This window comes from Sapajus apella, unplaced genomic scaffold, assembly GCF_009761245.1.
Source record: "Sapajus apella isolate SASKATOON/1434 unplaced genomic scaffold, GSC_monkey_1.0 scaffold44, whole genome shotgun sequence".
Lineage (NCBI taxonomy): Eukaryota > Metazoa > Chordata > Mammalia > Primates > Cebidae > Sapajus > Sapajus apella.
In genome coordinates, this window is record NW_022436984.1 from 1995622 (window position 1) to 2016012 (window position 20391).

A 20391-nucleotide genomic window follows, 5' to 3' on the forward strand; every position below is an offset into this window, starting at 1 on the left:
AGTGACTGTGTGTCCCCTGAGGGCCAGGGCCCCGCCCAGAAGCAGTCCTTTACCCCTGCAGGAACCAGCCCATTACTAGCACAGGAGTGATCCATGCATGTGTGAATGTTTGGTTGTCTGCTGATTTGAAGGGTGGAAGGAACATGACCAGGACGGATAATGGCCAGCATTTGTGGGGTCCTAAGTCAGATCTGGAGACAAAAGGGAGATAGCTAAACGGTCCAGACATGTGCAGCACCTCTGATGATGCTTACTAAGGCGCTTGAGGGAACCCCCAGCAAAGCACAGGGAGAGGTCATTTGTTAAATTACTGCTTCCACTTAAGAAACTGTTTCTGGCTAAAGTGGTTGGATTGATACCAAAGCGGTAATAATAATGATGGATAATAGTATATTAGACCGAGCAGTGACCTCAGAAACCATCCCTTCACTTTGCAGGTGAGGCATCTCTGGGGTACAGAGAAGTGAAGTGGCTTCTCCAAAGTGGCGTAGCAGAGAAAAGCAGAGCTGGAATCACAGCTTAAGCTCCCCATGCCAAGTCCGCAGTCTGAATATGCGGGATGATGGTACCTGCCCTGTGACAGCGCTTCACAGAGGTATTACTCCTCAACAACCCTAAGGAGTTTAAGATGACCTTTATGTTACAGGAACCTTCTGGGCTTCCTTTGCTCTTCTGGGGTTCGTTATTTAGAGAACGTTTATGGTGCCTCACATGTCACCTGGGGGACTGCATGCACCCTCCTTCTTGCACTTCTTTTCCTTCTCCCAGACACTCAGAGTAGCCTTCGTTCTTCATTAGGGTGCCCTAGCACTTCCAGGAACCACATGGGCCTGTAAGAGGTAGGTCAAGTTCATCCCTTCTGTCTCTTGTTATCACAGTCATAATTCTACTGAAAAGCTACACCATGCAGGTCCCAAGATGAGAGCTAGCTTCAGCAGTCAACCCGCCAGACACACAGAGCTACCAGAGGGAGGGCATTTAGGGGGTTTTGTAAAACAAATGTAGGTGCGATGGGGGTTGGCAGTGAAAAGCCCTCGAAATTCATTACTTGGGCTGTTGGCAGCTCTAGGAAAAGTTTAATGGAGGAGACCAAAATACAGCCACAATGAGGTTTGAGATGGGGTAGAGCACGAAATCAAAAAATTTTAGAAATTATGTCTTACTCCCTTATTACACAGGAGAAAACAGAGCAGTGATTTGCCATTATACAGCAAAGCCAGGGGCAGAACCCAAGGCTCCCAACTCAGTGGACAGTGCACTTTCTGCTGAAAATCATGGTGGCATGGAAAGAATGCCACCATGGTGCCCTTTGGAGTCAGGCAGCTCTGGATTCCTAACTAGCATTGCCACATGTTAGCTGTGTGGTCTCAGAAAAGTCACTTTGGGCCAGACATGGTGGCTCATGCCTACAATTTCAGAACTTTGGGAGGCTGAAGCAGGAGGACCACTTGAGCTCAGGAGTTTGAGACCAGTCTGGGCAACATAGTGAGACCCCCATCTCTACAAAAAATGATTTTTAATTAGCTGGGCATGGTGGCACACTCCTATAGTCCTAGCTACTCAGGAGGCTGAGGCAGGAGGTCACTTGAGCCCTGGAGGTCGAGGCTGCAGTGAGCCAAGATCACGCTACCATACTCTATCCTACATGACAGAGAGAGACCCTGTCTCAAAAAAGAAAAGAAAAGAAAACTTACTTTGCATCTCTCACCATAGATTTTTGTCAAAAATAGAATCACCTGCCTGGTAGTAGGCCTGTCAGGAGGAGTAAATATGAAATAAGACAGATGAAAACAATTAGTACAATATCTGGCGTGTAGTAGGCGCCGCCCTTTCCTCATACTTGTGGATTCCAAAGTCTTTTTTTTAAACCACAATCCACGTGATATTTTCCATTTGAATCCCATATATACAGCTAAAACCAAAGCGCCACAGACAATGCACTCTGATTTTATTTCACTTTATTTTAATACTGTTCAGGACCCACTAAATGGATTTTGCAACCCACTGTTTGAACAAGCCTACTTTACACCATGTGGGGATATCATTCATCCGTGTTGCAGATACGTCCTTCCTTTCCTTCCTTCCCTCCCTCTCTGTAACTGGTACCTGGGGCCACAGAGCTATGTGATGACAGCATGTGCAGGGCCCGAGCTGGTGCAGCGTGGAGTGAGCCCTGCAGCCCAGCAGAGAAGGCACGCGTCTCCTCCCGTGCTTCTCCCCAGCCTCTACTGCATGATTTCAGGAGACTCCTAAGCCCCCCACCTGCCGTAAGTTCTGCCGCTGCCAGCCTGCATGGAATTTTCCCACCTCCCACCCCAGCAGAGCCCACCTGAAGTTCCTGTTGGGAGGATTACTCTTGTTGCCAAAGGCCGTTGTCTCCAGAAGGCCACTATACCCCAGCAGGGAGGGTGGAGCTTGGACAGCCTCTCTCATTGAATAGTTTCTTCTTTGGGAATTGCTGCTTTTCTGTCTGAAGCCCAGAGAGCCGGGTGTCTGGGGTGTGATTTCAGCTGTCAGAGGGATGAGGGTGAAGAGAAGGACCCTGGTCATCTTGGTGCCCCTCCTTCATATCGTCAAACACCCAGTCAGGGAGGTGAATGCCCCAGAGTGCTGGGTGACCAAAAGCTGTGCCCAAAAGCGAGCATGCAGGGGCCCGAGCACCTGTGGAAGCCATGAGTTCTGGCCTCTGGATGCTGAGATCTGGTGGAAGAAACCAAACTTGCAACCAGGCAAACAACGCTTCAGAGCCCTGGAGAGACTCTGGGGAGGTGAAGGTTATTTTAGGCCCCAAAGAGCTGATCTCTAAGTGTTCCTGAGGCCCTCCGTTGGGGATCTGTCACTTTCCCTGTGGAGGCTGATGCCTGGCAGTGCCGTGCACAAACCTCAGAGCACTGTCCCAGCTGGGGTGTGACTTGGGGCCTGGACCCACATTCCAGGGTCAGCTCTGCTGGGTCCCTGGCCACTTCCTCTTTGAGGGCCACCCTTTGGTTTTTCCCCTTTCGTTGACTAAGAAGTAAAGGGTAATCTGTGACCTTGGTGGTGACTCACCATCATCAGACAGGTGGCCCACTTCTCCCAGCAGGTAAGCTGCATGAGTAGCCCTCCTCCTGACCAGGACTGTGGCGAGATCCCTGCACGCCACCCTGGGCAGCCTCGTGCCCATTAGCACATCATGGCCTGTGCCAAGTGCCTGCTCTTGCAGCCCTGGGCAGAGGGAGCAGAGGACTCACCATCTGGGCACACCAGCAGGTACAGATGGGGAGACAAGATAAACCCAGGGCTGGGGCTCTGTTCTGGGTTCCCAGGCCCCAGGCAGCAGCACATTCCTTAGCCTCCCCCCACCCCGCCGCCACTACCTGGCCTCATTCCCAGCCCCAGCCCAGCCAGGTGCACCCATCCTCCCAGCCTTTCTCAGAGCCACACAGCCATTCCTGCCTCTCATCAAATAGGTTATGATGGACATGGCAGCCCGAGAGGAAGGGGATGGAGAGGACTTGCTCACACTCCAGCTACTAGCTCTGGGGCCTCAGATCAACCCCCTGGGCAGGCAGGCATTCATTTAGCACCAAACTGACATTCACCTGCTGGGAGCTTCTGACAAGGTGAGAACCAGGGGCACTAAGGGTGAACCATCCCCAGATTCTGCCCTCTAGGCACTTACAGGGATGACCTGTGCTAACGTATCATTAGGATATGCCGTGTCACAGGAGCCATCCTAACTACTCCGCCCTTAGTCTCCCCTTCCCTGTAAAGACTGGACTGTTTGACTTGGCGGTTTCCTTTTTCCTTCTGTTACAAACTTCTGTCATTCTGAGGTACATCTTAAGCCAAATGCTTGCATTTGTTTGAGAACTATTTATTGAGCTGGTATGTGTTGGGCACTATACACCAGTCTAGGGATGCAAAGATGGATAAATATGACCGATGAACCTTGCCCTCAGGGAGCTTCTCCCAGAGTGAGAGAATGGTTGGTATGTGTAGATGTGTGCACAGATCTGCCATGAACACCAGAGAAGGAAGCTGGTCCCATGGCCGGTGGAGACTCAGGAGCACTTCAGGACTACCCTGTCCCTCCCTCTATGTAGCCAGCTGGCCCTCCCTTCTTCTCCTCCTTCTCATCTGCTGCACCAGGGGATGCCAAGGGAGCAGAGATGCCTGCAGCCTGTGGGAGCAAGTCCTGGCCTTTGCAGTTACAAAAACTGGCTGCAAGTTGCTCCAGCCCCAGAGGAACAGGCCAAGCTCCAGAGGGCCTCCTTGGAGGGCCTCAGAAGGAGAGAGAACTGCTCAGTAATTTTGATCACTTTGGTAAGTATTTTAAAATACCCTGTGATTTAGCAGGAACCAGAATTCAACCCAGTACTTTGATGTCTAGAAATGGATCTCAGTCGGTTGCTGTTGAAGTCCTCCTAAAACGGCATTTGATTTAATTCAACACATACTGAGACCACAGTCAGCCATCTCACAGGCAAGGAGGCCGAGCTGTATAAATTGTAGTCTAGACACCAATCTAAACATCTCAAACGCAAGGCAGACATAGCCCAGCCCGAGGTTGGAGGCCCAGCATGCTGTGGAATCGAGCAGAGGGGAGATTGATTCCAGCTGAGGGCAAGGGCCTCTGCCTGAAGCTGTGAGCATGTGATACTGTGTTCCCACTGCAATATCAAGCCTTTGCATCTCAAGTTTGTTAATTTCCTCGTTTTGCAAGTTTAGACCCCCTGAAAACAAACGAGGCACGCTCAGGGCTTGGCGCATTTAGCAAGACTGACTGTGTACGTGAACCAGTTACAAGCACTTGTTTGTTCCTAAAGCCCACACCCGAGAGCCAGGCTGCCGTCGCCTGGGGCGGAATTACAAAACATGCTCCCATCATGCCAGTCACTCACTCACCAAGGCACCCTGAATTGGATGGCAGTTGTCACAGGGGCCTTTGGAGGGTTTGGGGTGAAGGGCATTGAAACAGAAGCAGGTCTCTTTGTAGCCATCCTGTTGTGAGGATGACCCTTTGACACGAGGCCCTTTGACATGAGGCGAGTAACCCCAAGTGAGTCAGAATTTACAGTGGCGGTTCAGGACAATGAGGACAAGGCAAGACCACGAGGCATGATTAGCAGGACTTGTCTTACACTATTTACAGGACTGCTTTGATTTTCAGACCACAATCGGTTTTCATATGACTGATTAAAAACATGTGCCAGTTGAAGTCACAGCTGCAGAAGAAAACTGGAAAAAGCAATGAGCCTTAGATGTTGGAACTTGCCTCTATTTGCAAAAATGACCTCTGACTTGATTTATGCCCTTGATTTCCTGACAGTGAGGGCTGTGTCCCTGAACCACTTCTCCTACCACACCCCACCCCACCACCACATTGGCCTGACTCTAGCAAACATCATAAGGCTCATCTTACAATTACCCAAAGAAAAGCATTTTTGAATTCCAGAATTCAAGCCCTGTTTTGGAAGAAGGCAACTGTTAGGCTTTAGCAAAAAAAAAAAAAAAGAAACAGTTCCAAGTAAAGGAGGCTAACAGCAGCAAGTCCACGGGGTTTCGTCCACACGGTCGGGCTCTAGTGGCACTGGGGTTGGAGTGACATTGGCAGGTATCTTAACTAAACTTCTGTTTTCTCGCCTGCAAAATAGGGAGCATGACTGCTGCCACACCCAGTAGTTTTGTAAGCACCACCTTTCAAAGCTGAACTGCCTTAGACGCTCTCTGCCTGTCGCCAGAGTCCCCAGCCTCTTTGGGTTGTATATTCTGTTTTTGTTTTCATTTATTTAAAGCTATATTGATTCAGTTTGTCAGATTTTATGGATTTTTATTCTTTTCAAAAGATCTATTGAATCAATAAAGCACTATAATTCCAGTAGGAAAAAAGCTCTTTTGATGAGACTTCGTTGAACAAAGGTTCCTACTGGCCTCAACCCCAAGGCCTCTGAGCGTTTCCCTGATGGCTCGCTGTCTTAACTTTCTTCAGTCTCCCAAGATCCCCTTCTCTAGAGAACCCAACCATGAAGTCATTTTCCAGGCATTAGCCCTGATAACTTATCATGAGCTCCCAGCTACCTGAAGCAGAGGGCAGAGGGCAGAGGGGTGGCCGAGAGGAACAGGCCTTCCTGTCCTCCCCAAAACTGTCTATGGCACCTTCTGCTCAGGGCTCTGAAGCGTTCACTAACCCGGCCCCATTTGTATAAAACTATCCAGATAAAAACTATCCAATAATAACCCAACTACTCCCACCACCTTTACAGCATTACCACCTCCTACTGAAACTTGCCATGTGCTGGGCCCTGGGCTTGGTACTTGATACACATTTCCATTCTCCTTACAACCTCCTTGAAAAGAGGTGCTAGTCAACAAAAAATGATAAAGGGGCTATCACCACTGACCCCACAGAAATACAAACAACCACCAGAGAATACTGTAAATACCTCTATGCAAATAAGCTAGAAAATCTAGATGAAATGGATAAATTCCTAGACACATAAACCCTTTCAAGACTGAACCAGGAAGAAGTTAAATCCCTGAATAGACCAATAACAAGTTCTGAAATTGAGGCAGTAATAAATAGCCTACCAACCAAAAAAAGCCCAGGACCAGATGGATTTAGAGCTGAATTTTACCAGAGGTACAAAGAGGAGCTGGTACCATTTCCTCTGAAACTATTCCAAACAATTGAAAAGGAGGGACTTCTCCCTAACTCATTGTATGAGGCCAGCATCATCCTGATACCAAAACCTGGCAGAGATACAACAAAAAAAAAGAGAAAATTTCAGGCCAATATCCCCTGATGAACATCGATGCAAAAATCCCCAATAAAATACTGGCAGACTGAATCCAGCAGCACATCAAAAAGCTTATTCACCACAATCAGGTCAGCTTTATCCCTGGGATGCAAGGCTGTTCAACATACCCAAATCAATAAACATAATTCTTCACATAAACAGAACTAAAGACAAAAACCACATGATTATCTCAATAGATGCAGAAAAGGCCTTTGATAAAATTCAACATCCTTCATGTTAAAAACTCTTAATAAACTAGATATTGATGGAACATACCTCAAAATAACATTATACTGAACAGACAAAAGCTGGAAGCCTTCCCCTTGAAAACCAGCACAAGACAAGGATGTCCTCTCTCACCACTCCTGCTCAACATAGTATTGGAAGTTCTAGCCGGGGCAATCAGGCAAGAGAAAGAAATAAAGTATATTCAAATAGGAAGAGAGGAAGTCAAACGGGCTCTGTTTGCAGATGACATGATCCTATATCTAGAAAACCCCGTTGTCTCAGCCCAAAAGCTTCGTAAACTGATAAGCAACTTCAGCAAAGTCTCAGGATACAAAATCAATATGCAAAAATCATAAGCATTCTTATACACCAACAATAGACAAGCAGAGAGCCAGATCATGAATGAACTCCCATTCACAGTTACTACAAAGAGAATAAAATACCTATGAATACAGCTAGTGAGGGAAGTAAAGGACCTCTTCAAGGAGTACTACAAAGCACTGCTCAAGAAAGTCAGAGACGATACAAACAAATGGAGAAACATTCCATGCTCACGGATAGGAAGAATCAATATAATTAAAATGGCCATACTGCCCAAAGCAATTTATAGATTCAATGCGTTTCCCATTAAACTACCATTGACACTCTTCACAGAATTTTAAAAAGACTACATTAAAATTCATATGAAACTAAAAAGAGCCCATATAGCCAAGACAATCCTAAGCAAAAATAACAAAGTTGGAGGCATCATGCTACCCGACTTCAAACTATACCGCAGTAACCAAAACAGCATGGTACTGGCACAAAAACAGACACATAAACCAGTGGAACGGAATAGAGATCTCAGAAATACGAACACACTTCTACAACCATCTGATTTTCGACAAATCTGACAAAAACAAGCAATGGGGAAAGGATTCCCTATTTAATAAATGGTGCTGGGAAAACTGGCTAGCCATATACAGAAAACTGAAACCAGACCCCTTCCTTATACCTTATACAAAAATTAACTCAAGATGGATTAAAGACTTAAATATAAAACTCAAAACTATAAATACCTTAGAAGAAAATCTAGGCAATACCATTCAGGAAATAGGCACAGACAAAGATTTCATGACAAAAACATCAAAAGCAATTGCAACAAAACCAAAAATTGACAAATGGGATCTAATTAAAGAGCTCTGCACAGAAAAATAAACTATCTTCAGAATGAACAGACAACCTACAGAATGGGAGAAAATTTTTGCAATGTATCCATCTGTCAAAGGTCTAATATCCAAATCTACAGGGAACTTAAACCAATTTATAGAAAAAAAACTTCATTAAAAAGTGGGCAAAGGACAGGAACAGACACTTCTCAAAAGAAGACATTTATGCGGCCAAGAAACATATGAAAAAAATCTCAACATCACTGATCATTAGACAAATGCAAATCAAAACCGCAATGAGATACCATCTTATGCCAGTCAGAATGGCAGTTATTAAAAAGTGAAGAAACAACAGATGCTGGCAAGGCTGTGGAGAAATAGGAAGACTTTTACACTGTTGGTGGGAGTGTAAATTAGTTCGGCCATTGTGGAAGACAGTGTAGCCATTCCTCAAAGACCTAGAATCAGAATTGTCATTTGACTCAGCAATCCCGTTACTGAGTATATACACAAAGGAATATAAGTCATTCTATTATAAAGATATATGCATGCATGTGTTCATTGCAGCACTATTCACAATAGCAAAGACATGGAATCAATCCAGCCCATCAATAATAGACTGGATAAAGAAAATGTGGTACATACACACCATGGAATACTATGCAGCCACAAAAAGGAATGATATCGTGTCCTTTGCAGGGACATGGATGGAGCTAGAAGCCATTATTCTCAGCAAACTAGCACAGGAACAGAAAACCAAACACATGTTCTCACTTATAAGTGGGAGCTGAACAATGAGAACACATGGACGCAGAAGGGAACAACACACACTGGGACCTGTCAGTGGGTGGGGGGTGGGAGGAGAGAGAGCATCAGGATAAATAGCTAATGCATGCAGGGCTTAATACCTAGGTGATGAGTTGAGAGGTGCAGCAAACTGCCGTGGCACACTTTCATTATGTAACAAACCTACACGTCCTGGACACGTATCCTGGAACTTAAATTTCTGAAAAAAGAAAAGAAAAAAGAGGTGCTAGTGTCTGAATTTAGAATCAAGACACAAAAAGGTTAAGTGGCTTGCTCAAGGTCACATGGATGATATCTCAGACCATAGCTGGGTGGTCATAGATCATTAAGTAGAAATCTTCCTGTTACAGATGAGGAAACGGAGCCCCAGTTCTGGATGACCCAGTGAGCCAGGGCCCCGGCAAGAGCTGTGAGTCCTCTACCTCCTAGTGCACTGCCTCTCTTTACAATGCATGTTGACCTGGACAGGAGAGCTGTTTGAGGACCAGGCCAACCAACACCCTGCTCATGGCAGCCGGAGCCATGTGATTCCTAAATACCCCTCTAGGAAGAGCTGCAGCCTCATCCCTGATCAAGCCCCGACCAAAACTGCATACTACACACAGGAGTACACCCGGCAGGTTTCGGGGGCAGAAGACAGGCAAGGGCTGGAGGTACCTCTAGCTGCAGAGTTTGTCCTTTGATGCCACAAGGATGCCACGAGCAGCTCTAGACAGGATTACAGAAGACACACAGTGTCCCATGACTTTGGCTGAGCATCCAGCCTTGAGATTGGCCATCTCTGCCTGCGACTGCCCACTCAGTGTGATCAGCGCAAAGGGAGGGCCTGATCCCAGGAGCCTCGGGAAAGGCTGAACTGAGGGCCAGGACCCTAGACCACTCACAGGTTTCCCTCTTCTGCACACACACATTCTTCTGGCTATTTCCACAGACTCAGAGCCTCTTCCCCTTGGCCCCAGCTTGGTACCCATGGTAATAGTTGACGTCTACTGATCATCTCTTATGCCAGGTACCATGCCAAGTGCTTCCTCAGATCATCTCATTCAATCCTCACAAGAATCCTTTAAGGCAGGCACAATTATTGACACCTTTTAGTTGAAGAAACTAAAGCTGCATTCACTCACCGTCATGATCGAGTTAGGAGCATAGCCAGGCTTCATGACCAGTCCGCCTGGCCCCAGAGCCCGCCCCACACAGGCTACCCTCACCTCACAGCCCACCAGCCTTAGAACCCTGAGGGACAGCAAGGTGAGAGAGCTGAAGCCCAGAAGAGATTTACCCTGGGCCCAAGGCCCACAAAAGTAGACCCCCTGACTCCTGGTTCTGTTCTCTCCACCATGCTGTGCCTGTGAGCTGAAGCCTGGGCCAGCCGTACTCCTGCCCTGAATTCATGGAAAACCTACCCAGTCCTTAACATTTTCTTCTCCTGAGACCCCTGGGTTGGACTGAGCTGTAATTTTAGGAAACCCTGAGCAATGAGACGGAGATCATCAGTGAAGAGGGTCCGAACCTCATTTTGTCCTAAGGCATATTGAGCTGTAATTCCATCTAAAAATAAATTCCCTTCCAGTGTGCATTCAGTGAGGAGCTTGACGTGCTCAGGGTCCTCTCCTGTGGGGCCCACTTGGCCAGTTAATGGGGAGGTGAGGAGACCTCACGGTCCCCTAGAACACGCTTACACTTCTAAAGCTTACTACGTACTTTGTCTCTGGGTCAAAGGTTTTTCAAAGATGACAGATACCTCATGCCATTTGCAATCTGTACTCTGGGCAGCTCTCCATTTTCTCTGATAAAAAGTGAAATAAATGAAAACAGTGTTTTTAAAAATCTATAAATGGGTGGGAGCCAGTTGTCATTTTCCCGTTCCTCCTCTTCCCCCTCCCTTGACTGACTTAATGAGGATCCAAGTTGAGAAGTACTCACTGAAAACAGCTGGTAGCATCATGCCTTTAAATAGCCCTCGCCACGCTTCCCCTTGGCAGCACGCAGTTGGCTCTGGCAGGGAAAGCCCAGGACAGAACAGGAAACTTTAGAACTTTCTGAAAAGAAAAAAGCTTGCCTTTAAAACATGCTCCCTCTTGCCAAGGCCTTTTTGTGTAAGGAGCTTGCAATGTGTAGCCCCTTCCCCTGGAAGTTTCTAAGGACAAACTGAGCTGATGAGGCTTGCTTCGGGACCCAGTGTGACTCTGGGCCTGGGGAGGTAGGTGGAGCGCTCCCCAGACTCGACCCCTGCCCAGCGCAGGTCCGCGCCCAGGGCAGCAGCAGCCCTAGCACCATCCACTCGTCAGGCACCCGTAGGGACTATGGTACAGCTCAGCTGCACCCTCTCCCCTTGATGTTCGTAGCTGTAGGTCAGGTAAGGCGACCACCTCTAACTCGGGACACATTTGGCCCTCCCTGAAAGTGGTACTGGGATGGGCCAGACTTCACACTGCGCATCAGGCCACAGAGTCCGTGGCAGCCTGTTGGTCTCAGACCCCCTGGAGAAGTGGGGCCTCAAGGCTCTCTCCAGCCGCACTTCCATGTTGCGGGGAAAATGGCAGGTGAAACGTGGAAGGAGTAAGTGGCTCTCATGTCTGAATGGCGCCAACAGCTGACTGTCTCTTCCCACACATTGTCCTGTGTGAGTGTGGCATCTGGTGGCCTTATCAACCCCACTCTTCATAGGGGGCACACAGCCCAGGGCCTCTCCTGCCCTGCCTGGCCTCGCCTAGCCATGTCATAGCTCCCCTTTTGCATTAAGGGTGATGGTAGCATGGTGCTGTTAATGGGCAAGGGCTTTGAGGTCCTGAGTGTCAGAGAAGGTGACAGTTTGGCTGGCCCAGGGCTGTGTTGATCACGAGTGGATGGAGGAGGGCGCTTTATCTTCCTTACTAACTGTTGGCAAAGTTTGAAATTTGAGAATGGACTCAAGTTTCTTCCTTAGTACCTAAATATTATACCTTTTGTCTTTCTGAGGTTGCTTTCTCTCTCACCTTTTTTATTTCTTTTCTTTGAGACAGGCTAGAGTGTAGTGGTGCAGGCACAATCTCGGCTCACTGCAACCTCCACCTCCGATTTCAAGCGATTCTCCTGCCTCAGCCTCCCGAGTAGCTGGGACTACAGGCGTCCACCACTACACCCGGCTACGTTTTGTATTTTTAGTAGAGACAGGGTTTTGCCACGTTAGCCAGGCTGGTCTTGAACTCCTGACCTCAGGTGATCTACTCCCCCTTGGCCTCCCAAAGTTCTGGGATTACAGGTGTGAACTACAGTGCCCAGCCTCACCCGCCTTCTTAAACAGCCTGTAATGGACATGCTGTAATTGCTTCTTGCAAACTGGTGGTCATGATTAGTGACATTCACTAAAGCCACAGCCCATCACTGAGTGCTTTCTACGCTGAGCCAGGCCTGGTGGTCACTGGAAGCAGGATGTGCTCCCTCTTTCCAGGGGCTGGCAGATAAGACATGTGCACATGGGACAAGTGCCCCTGAAGAAGCATGGACAGCGTGCAGGGAGAGGACCTTCTGGTGACTAGGGAAGATGATGGAAGCAAGGGTATTTGTACTGAGCATGAATAACCCCAGACTGGCAAATGGCATGTGTGAGGAACAGCAAGTAGTCAAATGGAAAGAAGGGAGAGGTCGTCGATCCAGGGCTCATATCCTGGACTGTGGCTGGCTTGGGGCGTCTGTGACATCCCCAGGTTGCAGTGGTGGCAGGGGCTCTTATCTGCAGTTTCTCTGGGGAGAGGATCCTTAGCTTTCTTAGCTTCTCAAAGAATTGCATGATCTCAAAAACTGTGATAGAGGAACGGAATAGATTTTCTTCTTAATGACTTGGAGCCAGATACTGATGAGAGTCATTGAGTGCCAGCCTGAGAGTTTGGAGAACGTTAAGGTCTCGGTCAGGAAAGGGACAGAGACTCACACTGTAAGAGAATCAGTGTAGCTGCAAACAAAGGCAAAAGAGGCCTCATGTCTGGGGGAGAAAGAGGCTTCTGCAGCAGTGCCATCAAAAGGTAAGACAGGAGCTCTGGGAGTCACTAAGGATGGCGGGACTTAGGGGTGGGAACCTTGAGGATGAATTCCCCATAGGGGTTCAGGAAGAATGGAAACTGGTTCCGAAGGAAACTGAAGGTTCTGTTACAGAAAACCAAATGGGTCAGAGCATTTTCAGATACATAAAAGTGATGAAAACATCCATTTAGAACACTGGCTTGCCTTACAGAGTGACAGGTCGGATGTCCCACAGGTGATTGGAAGTGTGGGACTGGAAGCTTGAGGGGGAAGGGAGGGCTGCAGACGCAGAGTGGGGAGTGTTCAGGCCCGGAGTTCCCACCAGCTCTGTGTGAGCCAGGAAGATGGCACGTGGGAGTGTGGAGGAGGGGCAGCCGTGGTGTGTCATGTCACAGAAGTTACAGGGGAAGAGAGAGGAGCTGACATTTCAGGCCTGCAGAGGCCGTGGCGGAGTCCAGCACTGAGAAAGAGCCGGAACATTCTGAGGCCAGATTGGAAAGAGGGCTGCCCCTGACCTAGAGGGAGGGGGCAGCCGGTGGCACCAGCCGCTGCATTTGCTCTGCCCCAGAGATGACTCCAGGGCCTGTTGGATTGCGTGGGGCTTGCCCTACAGCACAGGATCCTGGGTTGAGTGCGTGTGATTCCTGAGCAGTTTTCTGTTCTCATCTCCCTGCTGCGGTGAATCTGCCTCCCAGCCTTGGGTTAGCTCCAGTCCACTCCGGATTTGCTGCTTCTGATCTCCTGGAAGCCGGTAGAGCCGGGCACAGGAGGACCACATCCTAAATAAAATGGACTGTGGGAGGCTCCCAGTGGGTGAGGCAATGAGGCCTTTGCGGTGCTGAAGGTGACAGGTCTTGGTGGCCCTGTCTGGTTCTTGCCACTGCTCTGAGGTGAGATTCCTGGACACGTAAGGTGTGACTATGATTATGTGGGTGTCGGTGGGGCAGGGCTAGAAGGCAACCCTGGTGACCAGGAGCACAGGTGCCCACCTCCTTCCTCTGTAGCCCCTCCCTTCTCCTCCCCTCACTTTTCTCCCTCGCCCCACAGCAGGGCTTTTAGTTCTCAGCTGACAGCAAGTGCTGCTGGAAATGCCCCTCTACTGCCCCTTCCCTGCTTCGCAGACTGCGGCCCGCAGGACCGCCACTGGCGCCCTGACATGGGGTTACCTGTGTGTCCGTCTCCTCCACACTGCACACTCCCAGCTGGTGGGTCATGGGTCACCCACCATCCCGACTCCTTGTACAGTGCCTGACACAGTGTGGGCTCAGCGGTGCACATCTGTGGGCGACCGTGGCCCTGCTTCCACAGATTAGAAAGCTGGATGCTGGAAAGGCCAAATGAGCTGCCTCGGGTCCTGCCACCCTGATTCCACAAACTGGGGAAGGTTCTCCTAACACCCAACCTGGGGCTTTCTTTCCAATAGACCAGGCTGCATATGTATTTGGAAATAAATGGAGACCATGAGTCATTTAGAAATTATTAGGGCTGGGTGTGGTGGCTCAGGCCTGTAATCCCAGCACTTTGGGAGGCTAAGGCAGGAGGATCCCTTGAGGCCAGGAGTTTGAGACCAGCCTGGATAATGTAGCAAGTCCCTGTCTCTACAAAAAAATGAAAAGAACTGCTGACATGGTAGCACACGCCTGGAGTCCTAACTACTTGGGTGGCTGAGGCGGGAGGATCATTTGAGTCCAGGAGGTGGAAGTTACAATGAGCTATGGTTGGGCCACTGAACTCCAGCCTGGCTCACAGAGTGAGACCCTGTCTCTAAAAAAAATACAATTTTTAAAAAATTTATTAGACCCCCTTGTCTTTATGAAGTCAAAGGTCCAACTGAGTGAAAAATGCAACCTTCCTGATACTTCAGATCGCTAAGTGGCCATGTGGTGGAATCCCACACACTGTCTTGTGGCTTAGACCAAGCCCTGGTCTTTGTCCTGAAAAAAAGGCAGCAAGCAGGACCTGAGTGCTGATGTCTCCTAGGAATTGGCATCCAGAAGGGCATACGTACAGGCCCTTTGAACATTCCTGAGAGATATCACAGTAGTGAACTGCATGCACTCCTCGGAAAAACCTGGAGCGCTTTGCCTCAGCAGAGAAGGCACATCCAACCCAAGATGCATGAACAATAAATAACAACTGTTCTGAGTTAGCTTGAAAGCTCCGAGTTGCACTTTTTTTCAAGTTTTTGTGCTAACCACAGTTTTTTTTTTTCTCCCCTTCTTTCCCACCAGGGCTTATTTCAAAACCTTTGTCCCTCAGTTCCAGGAGGCAGCGTTTGCCAATGGAAAGCTCTAGGAAACACCAGTCTTGAGAGGTGGCCAGCCAGACTGCCTGTCCACATGCGTGTCAGCACATACAGCCGCTTCCTGGAAGCCGCCTGGAATGTCTTCACGGCAGCGTTTTGCTCACACAGCAGCTTCGCACGCCCCAGGCAGCCCCAACTGCTGAAATCCAACTTGAGCTGGCTGGTGGTCCCTGAATCCTAGAGCCCTTCACTTGGGGGTACTCCCTCTTTCTTGCCTCTGTTTCTTAGTTGGAAGAAATAAACTCACAAATTATGGTGCAGTAATTTTCCATGGAAAGTAAAGCATCAGAAATGCCCACGCCTTTCTTCCAAAGCCTTTGTCTCTGAGATCTCTTAAGTTTTAAGATTAAACGCCCCTCGCTCTTTTTCCTCTGAAACTAGTGTCTCCTCTGCACGTGTATGTGTGTGTTTCATACCCCAGCGTTTCCTATTTAGGGCAGTCTTCCATGGGAGAAGGAGTTACCTGAGTCAATCTGATCAACCTGCAGGGTTTCAGCCACTCATCCAGCCTGACGTAAGGCGGGTGCTCAGTAACAAATGGGTTCTAGTACATCCACCCCCACCCCCTGCCATCCGTACCCCTCTGGTCCCCTGTGTGGGCACCCGGTGCCCAGGCCAGCCCCACACAGTAGGCAGTCATTAAAGTTTGGTCAGCGCACCAGCAGCCCTGTCCTTCCCGCTCTCCCCTCTGCATACCCTCTCGCTAGGCTGATGGGAGAGCTCTTTGGGCCTGTGCCACACAGTGTGAATTATACATGAAAGACAAAGCCTGGGTGTCATGGGTTATCACAGGAATGTGTCTGCCTTCCGGGCTCGGGGCCTGGCAGCTGTGCAGCCAGCCAGGAGCAGAGCTGGGGAAGATACCCTGAGCAGGCGCCATCCTCCCTAGACTTACTGATCATCACAGCCAGAAGGACCTTCGAAGTCATCTTGTTTCTATCCTTTTACTCTCTTCAGTGTGCAGAAGACAGAACTAAGGCCCAGGAGTTAAGGAAACATACAAATTAGAAACAGCAGATTAGGAGCAAATCTGGGAACCTGGAACCAGGCCTCCTTGTGCCATCACACACTCCTTTAGCTGTGATACAAGATGGCTGCAGTCAACTTGACCCATCGCCAGGTTTACAGTTTGGTTTAGCATGGTCCCGTCCTGATGGCCTTCAGCACAGGGAAGCAGGGCCCACGCACCACCCACAGAGGTGGGAGCAGCAGGAGCTGGCCTGGGTGCTCGCCTGACACCCGCTGGCCTTCCCATTCCGAGGCGAAGCCACTGGCCCCTTCTGCAGGACACACACGTGATTTCACAGGGCCTCTCACCTGTTCCCTTTGCAGCTGTTGAGCCCATTTTCACCAGGTAAGCCAAAAAGGGAACAACTCGAGTCCTTGTGAGGACCGGTGAGGAGAAGGCATGCCTCTCCTTCCTGCTGTCTGGCACCCAGGAACGTTCTCGGGAGGCTGGAGGTGGAGTGGAACAGACCTCCCGTCTTGCCTGTCAGCTGGAGGGCTGCTCAGCTCTGGGTTTTTTTACCGTGTGGGTACTGTGCCCCCTACACTGAAATTTTGGGAATTCCCAGGATAAAGAACAGTGCAGTGTCCTGTGTCGATGTCCCAGCCCTGCCATAACTGGCTATGTGACCTTGAGTAAGTCTGTCCCCCTCCATAATATGAATACTAGGAGGGGCTGGACTGGACTGTGGACTCAGCTCATCAGATCTCCCAGGGAGCTGTTTTTGGGAACGACTGCTTTGGTCCCCACTGCAGGCCTGTTGACTCGGAATCTCACTAGCTGGAGCTGAGCCTTCTAGATTTTGATAAAACTCCGCCAGCAATTCTACTGGGCAAGTGATCGTGACCCACTAAAGCCAGCTGACCACTTTGGCATTGCTTCCGACCCTGACCTCTCAGTGCCCACAAGAAGGCACTCCTCTACTCAGGGCAGCTGTGTGCCATGCCTTATGTCCCCTCCAACCTCCTTGAGGCTCCAGGGCATGGTTACTTAAGATTGCTGGGGTCACCCTCCCCGGATGGAGGGTTATAGATTGGGCTCTGCTGTGCACAGCACCAAGAATTAGCTTAGCCTGGGCTTGCTTCTGAGCTGCAACTGGGTCTGAAGCAAACCTGGGCCAGTCAACTCTTTCTGGTTCCAGTTCTAGCAGTTGGTGGTTGGCACTGTGGGATGGGGTGAGATCCCTCGGACTGGATGTTGCCTCAGCATTTCAAATGAGCATTCAGCTGTGACAGCAGCCAGTAGTGGGCAGTGTGGTCTGGGAATGTCATGCTCCTGCCCCTAGGGGCCCACACACCCAGATAACCAATAAGACCCTGCCCATCAGCAAAGGACACGCAATCTAAGTCAGAACTTTTGCCACACACATTAGCTCCGCACACCTTTACAGTAGACCTGGACTGTGAGCAACTGAATAGGGTTGCTTTTGTTCCACAGATGAAGAAAGAAGATCAGAGAGGTTAGGCGAGTTACCCACGATCACCAGCTGGTCAGGGCGGGAGCCAAGACCCAACCCAGGCTCCTGGCTCCCCTCCAACACCAGTCCTCATGTGTGTCCACACTCTCGTGAACACACTGAAGCTCATATTTTTCCTTTCCCAGTGAAGGACGATGGGCATTACATAGGTTTGCGAGGATGGAGGTTTATGAATATTTTTAAAAGACTTTCAGCTTTCTTGCCATAGGGGAGGATTTGGGCTGGTTTTCTTATAGGGGACGCAGCACAAGGTGACAGTCACTGCTGAGAAACATTAAGTTTGCCCTCCCCCACAGCTCCCTTTGAGAGTTACTTTAAGTTTGTAATTAGTGGTAGGTGGGTAACAGCTGCCTACCTGGTACATTCCTGAGTTATGTGTCTGTGTAGAACACCTGTGTGTTAATAAGAATCACCTGTCAAAGAGCAAATAAATATGTGGATAAATCTCTGCTCGGGGCCTTCAGTCTGGAGAGCTGTCAGCCCCGCAGGCTCTCAGGCTATTGGTCCCCAGGATAGATCCACTCTGTTGTGCCATCTGGGTGTTGGCCCCTCAATACCTTCAGCCTGCCTGGGTGGGGGTCACCCGGCTGAGCTGGTACTCGGTAAATCACCACTGTATGTTTCCAGACCAGGGACCCGAACACCAGGGTAAGTGAGATTTTATCTTTACCTCTCCAACAGCAACAGAAGCCAGAGGCGCCTGTACCTGAGTGAGGTTCACCTGTATATTTTTAAATACTTCTTGCCGGTTCAGCCCGTCATCGAGCATTGTACCTGCACACAGAGCACAGCCCAGGACTAATTAGTAAATGGCTATAAAACGCTTTGAAGATGAGAAGTACCATATGTGAGAGCACATTATTACTACCCAGTAAATCCTGTCTCCAGCTTACTCACCCCTTATAATTTAAGTTGAATCTCTCTTGCTTAGCACCAATGAGGAAAAGGACTCAGATGTGTTTACCAGTAATACTTGGATATGATCAGGCATCTGTGAGGCCCTGGGAAGGAGGGGCAAGGGACTCTGGTCAGCCAGTGCTCAGCTTCTCCCAGCAACCAGGCGTCCCGGGGACCTCTCACCTACAGCCAAATGATGCTTTTTTTTATTTTATTTATTTCTTAGACAGAGTCCGGCTTTGTCACCCAGGCTGGAGTGTAGTGGCATGATCTCAGCTCACTGCAACCTCTGCCTCCCAGGTTCAAGCGATTCTCCTGCCTCAGCCTCCCTAGTAGCTGGGGTTACAGGTGCATGGCTGTAATCCACCACTGTAATCCATCACACCTGGCTAATTTTGGTATTTTTAGTAGAGATGAGGTTTCACCATGCTGGCCAGGCCAGTCGTGAACTCTTGACCTTGGGTGATCCGCTCACCTTGACCTCCCAAAATGCTGGGATTACAGGTGGGAGCCACCATGCCTGGCCTCAAATGGTGCTCTTAATAAGGTCATTTTCTTCTGGAGACATGAGCTAGAAAGAGTATGAGGTGAGGATGAGAGAGGAAGCGAAAAGGAGGACCTTGATTTGTATGATTTCCCAATTTATATGATGTAAATACTCCCGCCATGAGGACTTTAAGCCACCAACGTGAGATCACTGGACACAGAGTTGGGAGGAGAAGGGAGGGTCATCATGGGAGCCTCTACTGGGGTGAACCGGCTCCAGTGTCTGTCTTGACTTAATCTGAGTTTTGTTATCCTCATCTGTAAAATGGGAATAAATATCTGCCTCCTGGGGTTGTGAGAATTAAATAAGAAAAGTACACGAAGCACCCTGTGCAGTGCTTGGCACGCGGTAACATTTGACAAACAGTGGCTATTATTACTGCAGACCAGAAGAAAGATTTTCTGATGTTGACTTTGGCCTTTTTCTAAAAAGTCAGAATGCCCCTGTTAAAAGGTCTTGCCAATGAATGTGGCCTTTGGAAAAGTGACCCTGTCTGGATTACCAGGAAGACAAAATGATGAGTCATCTTGAATTTTAACGGATAAGAGATGCGATGTGTTTGTGGGGGTTCCCCACCCCCCACGCTGGTCTTGCTTAAACTCTCGGCAGGACTTCAGGCTCTGAGCAGTGCTGGAGAAGAACCAACCCAGTGACCTGTTTATTCCCCCTGGCCCCTGCTTTCCCACAGGCAGGGAAATCGGAGCAGCCTGGTTCACTTTTGCCTCTGACTGGGTTTCAGTTCCTGACAGCTCCACACTCTCGGAGTCACGGCTAACTTGCCGGAGGGAGGACTGCATTTGGTTGCCCCATGCTCAGGCCTATAAATAAAAGTAGCCCTGAGCCTGCCCCAGGTCATGGGGACCAGCCTGTCCCACAGTTCTTAATGTGAATATTAAGAACATTATCTAATGGTAATAGGCCATCTAATTCTATTAATAGCATCACAGCTAATTCATCAGTGCTCTAAAAAACGAAAATACAACCTTTGCCTTTTTTAATGCACCTACGGTGCTTTGGTGCAGGGCCAGCAGAGTCCACGTCAGGGACTAAGTAGAAATCGGGCGCGGGGCGCACCCATCATCTTGTGTGATCCTCGGAACAGCTAAATGAGGTAGGTCTTATTGTCTTCCTTTTATAGATAAAAACACTGAGCCTCAAAGATGTGAAATCACTTACCCAAGGACAGGAAGCTGGTATC

At 49.1% G+C, this 20391-nt stretch overlaps 1 protein-coding gene across 4 annotated transcripts in view; it reads left to right on the forward strand.

Annotated features, from left to right (window-relative positions):
• Nucleotides 1-15643, forward strand: part of BABAM2 (BRISC and BRCA1 A complex member 2) — a 450034-nt gene extending 434391 nt beyond the window's left edge. For 2 of the 4 annotated variants that reach the window (XM_032239490.1, XM_032239489.1), the window contains one exon: nucleotides 15193-15643. Coding sequence is in view for 3 of the 4 variants with exons in the window: in XM_032239489.1 (XP_032095380.1) it covers nucleotides 15193-15256 (64 nt within the window). In the remaining variant the exon portion in view is untranslated. Of the gene's footprint in view, nucleotides 1-437; nucleotides 1489-4131; nucleotides 4306-15192 lie in introns of those variants that run through there. The other 2 variants (XM_032239488.1, XM_032239491.1) reach the window with 2 other exon arrangements.
• The last annotated feature ends 4748 nt before the right edge of the window (nucleotides 15644-20391 follow it).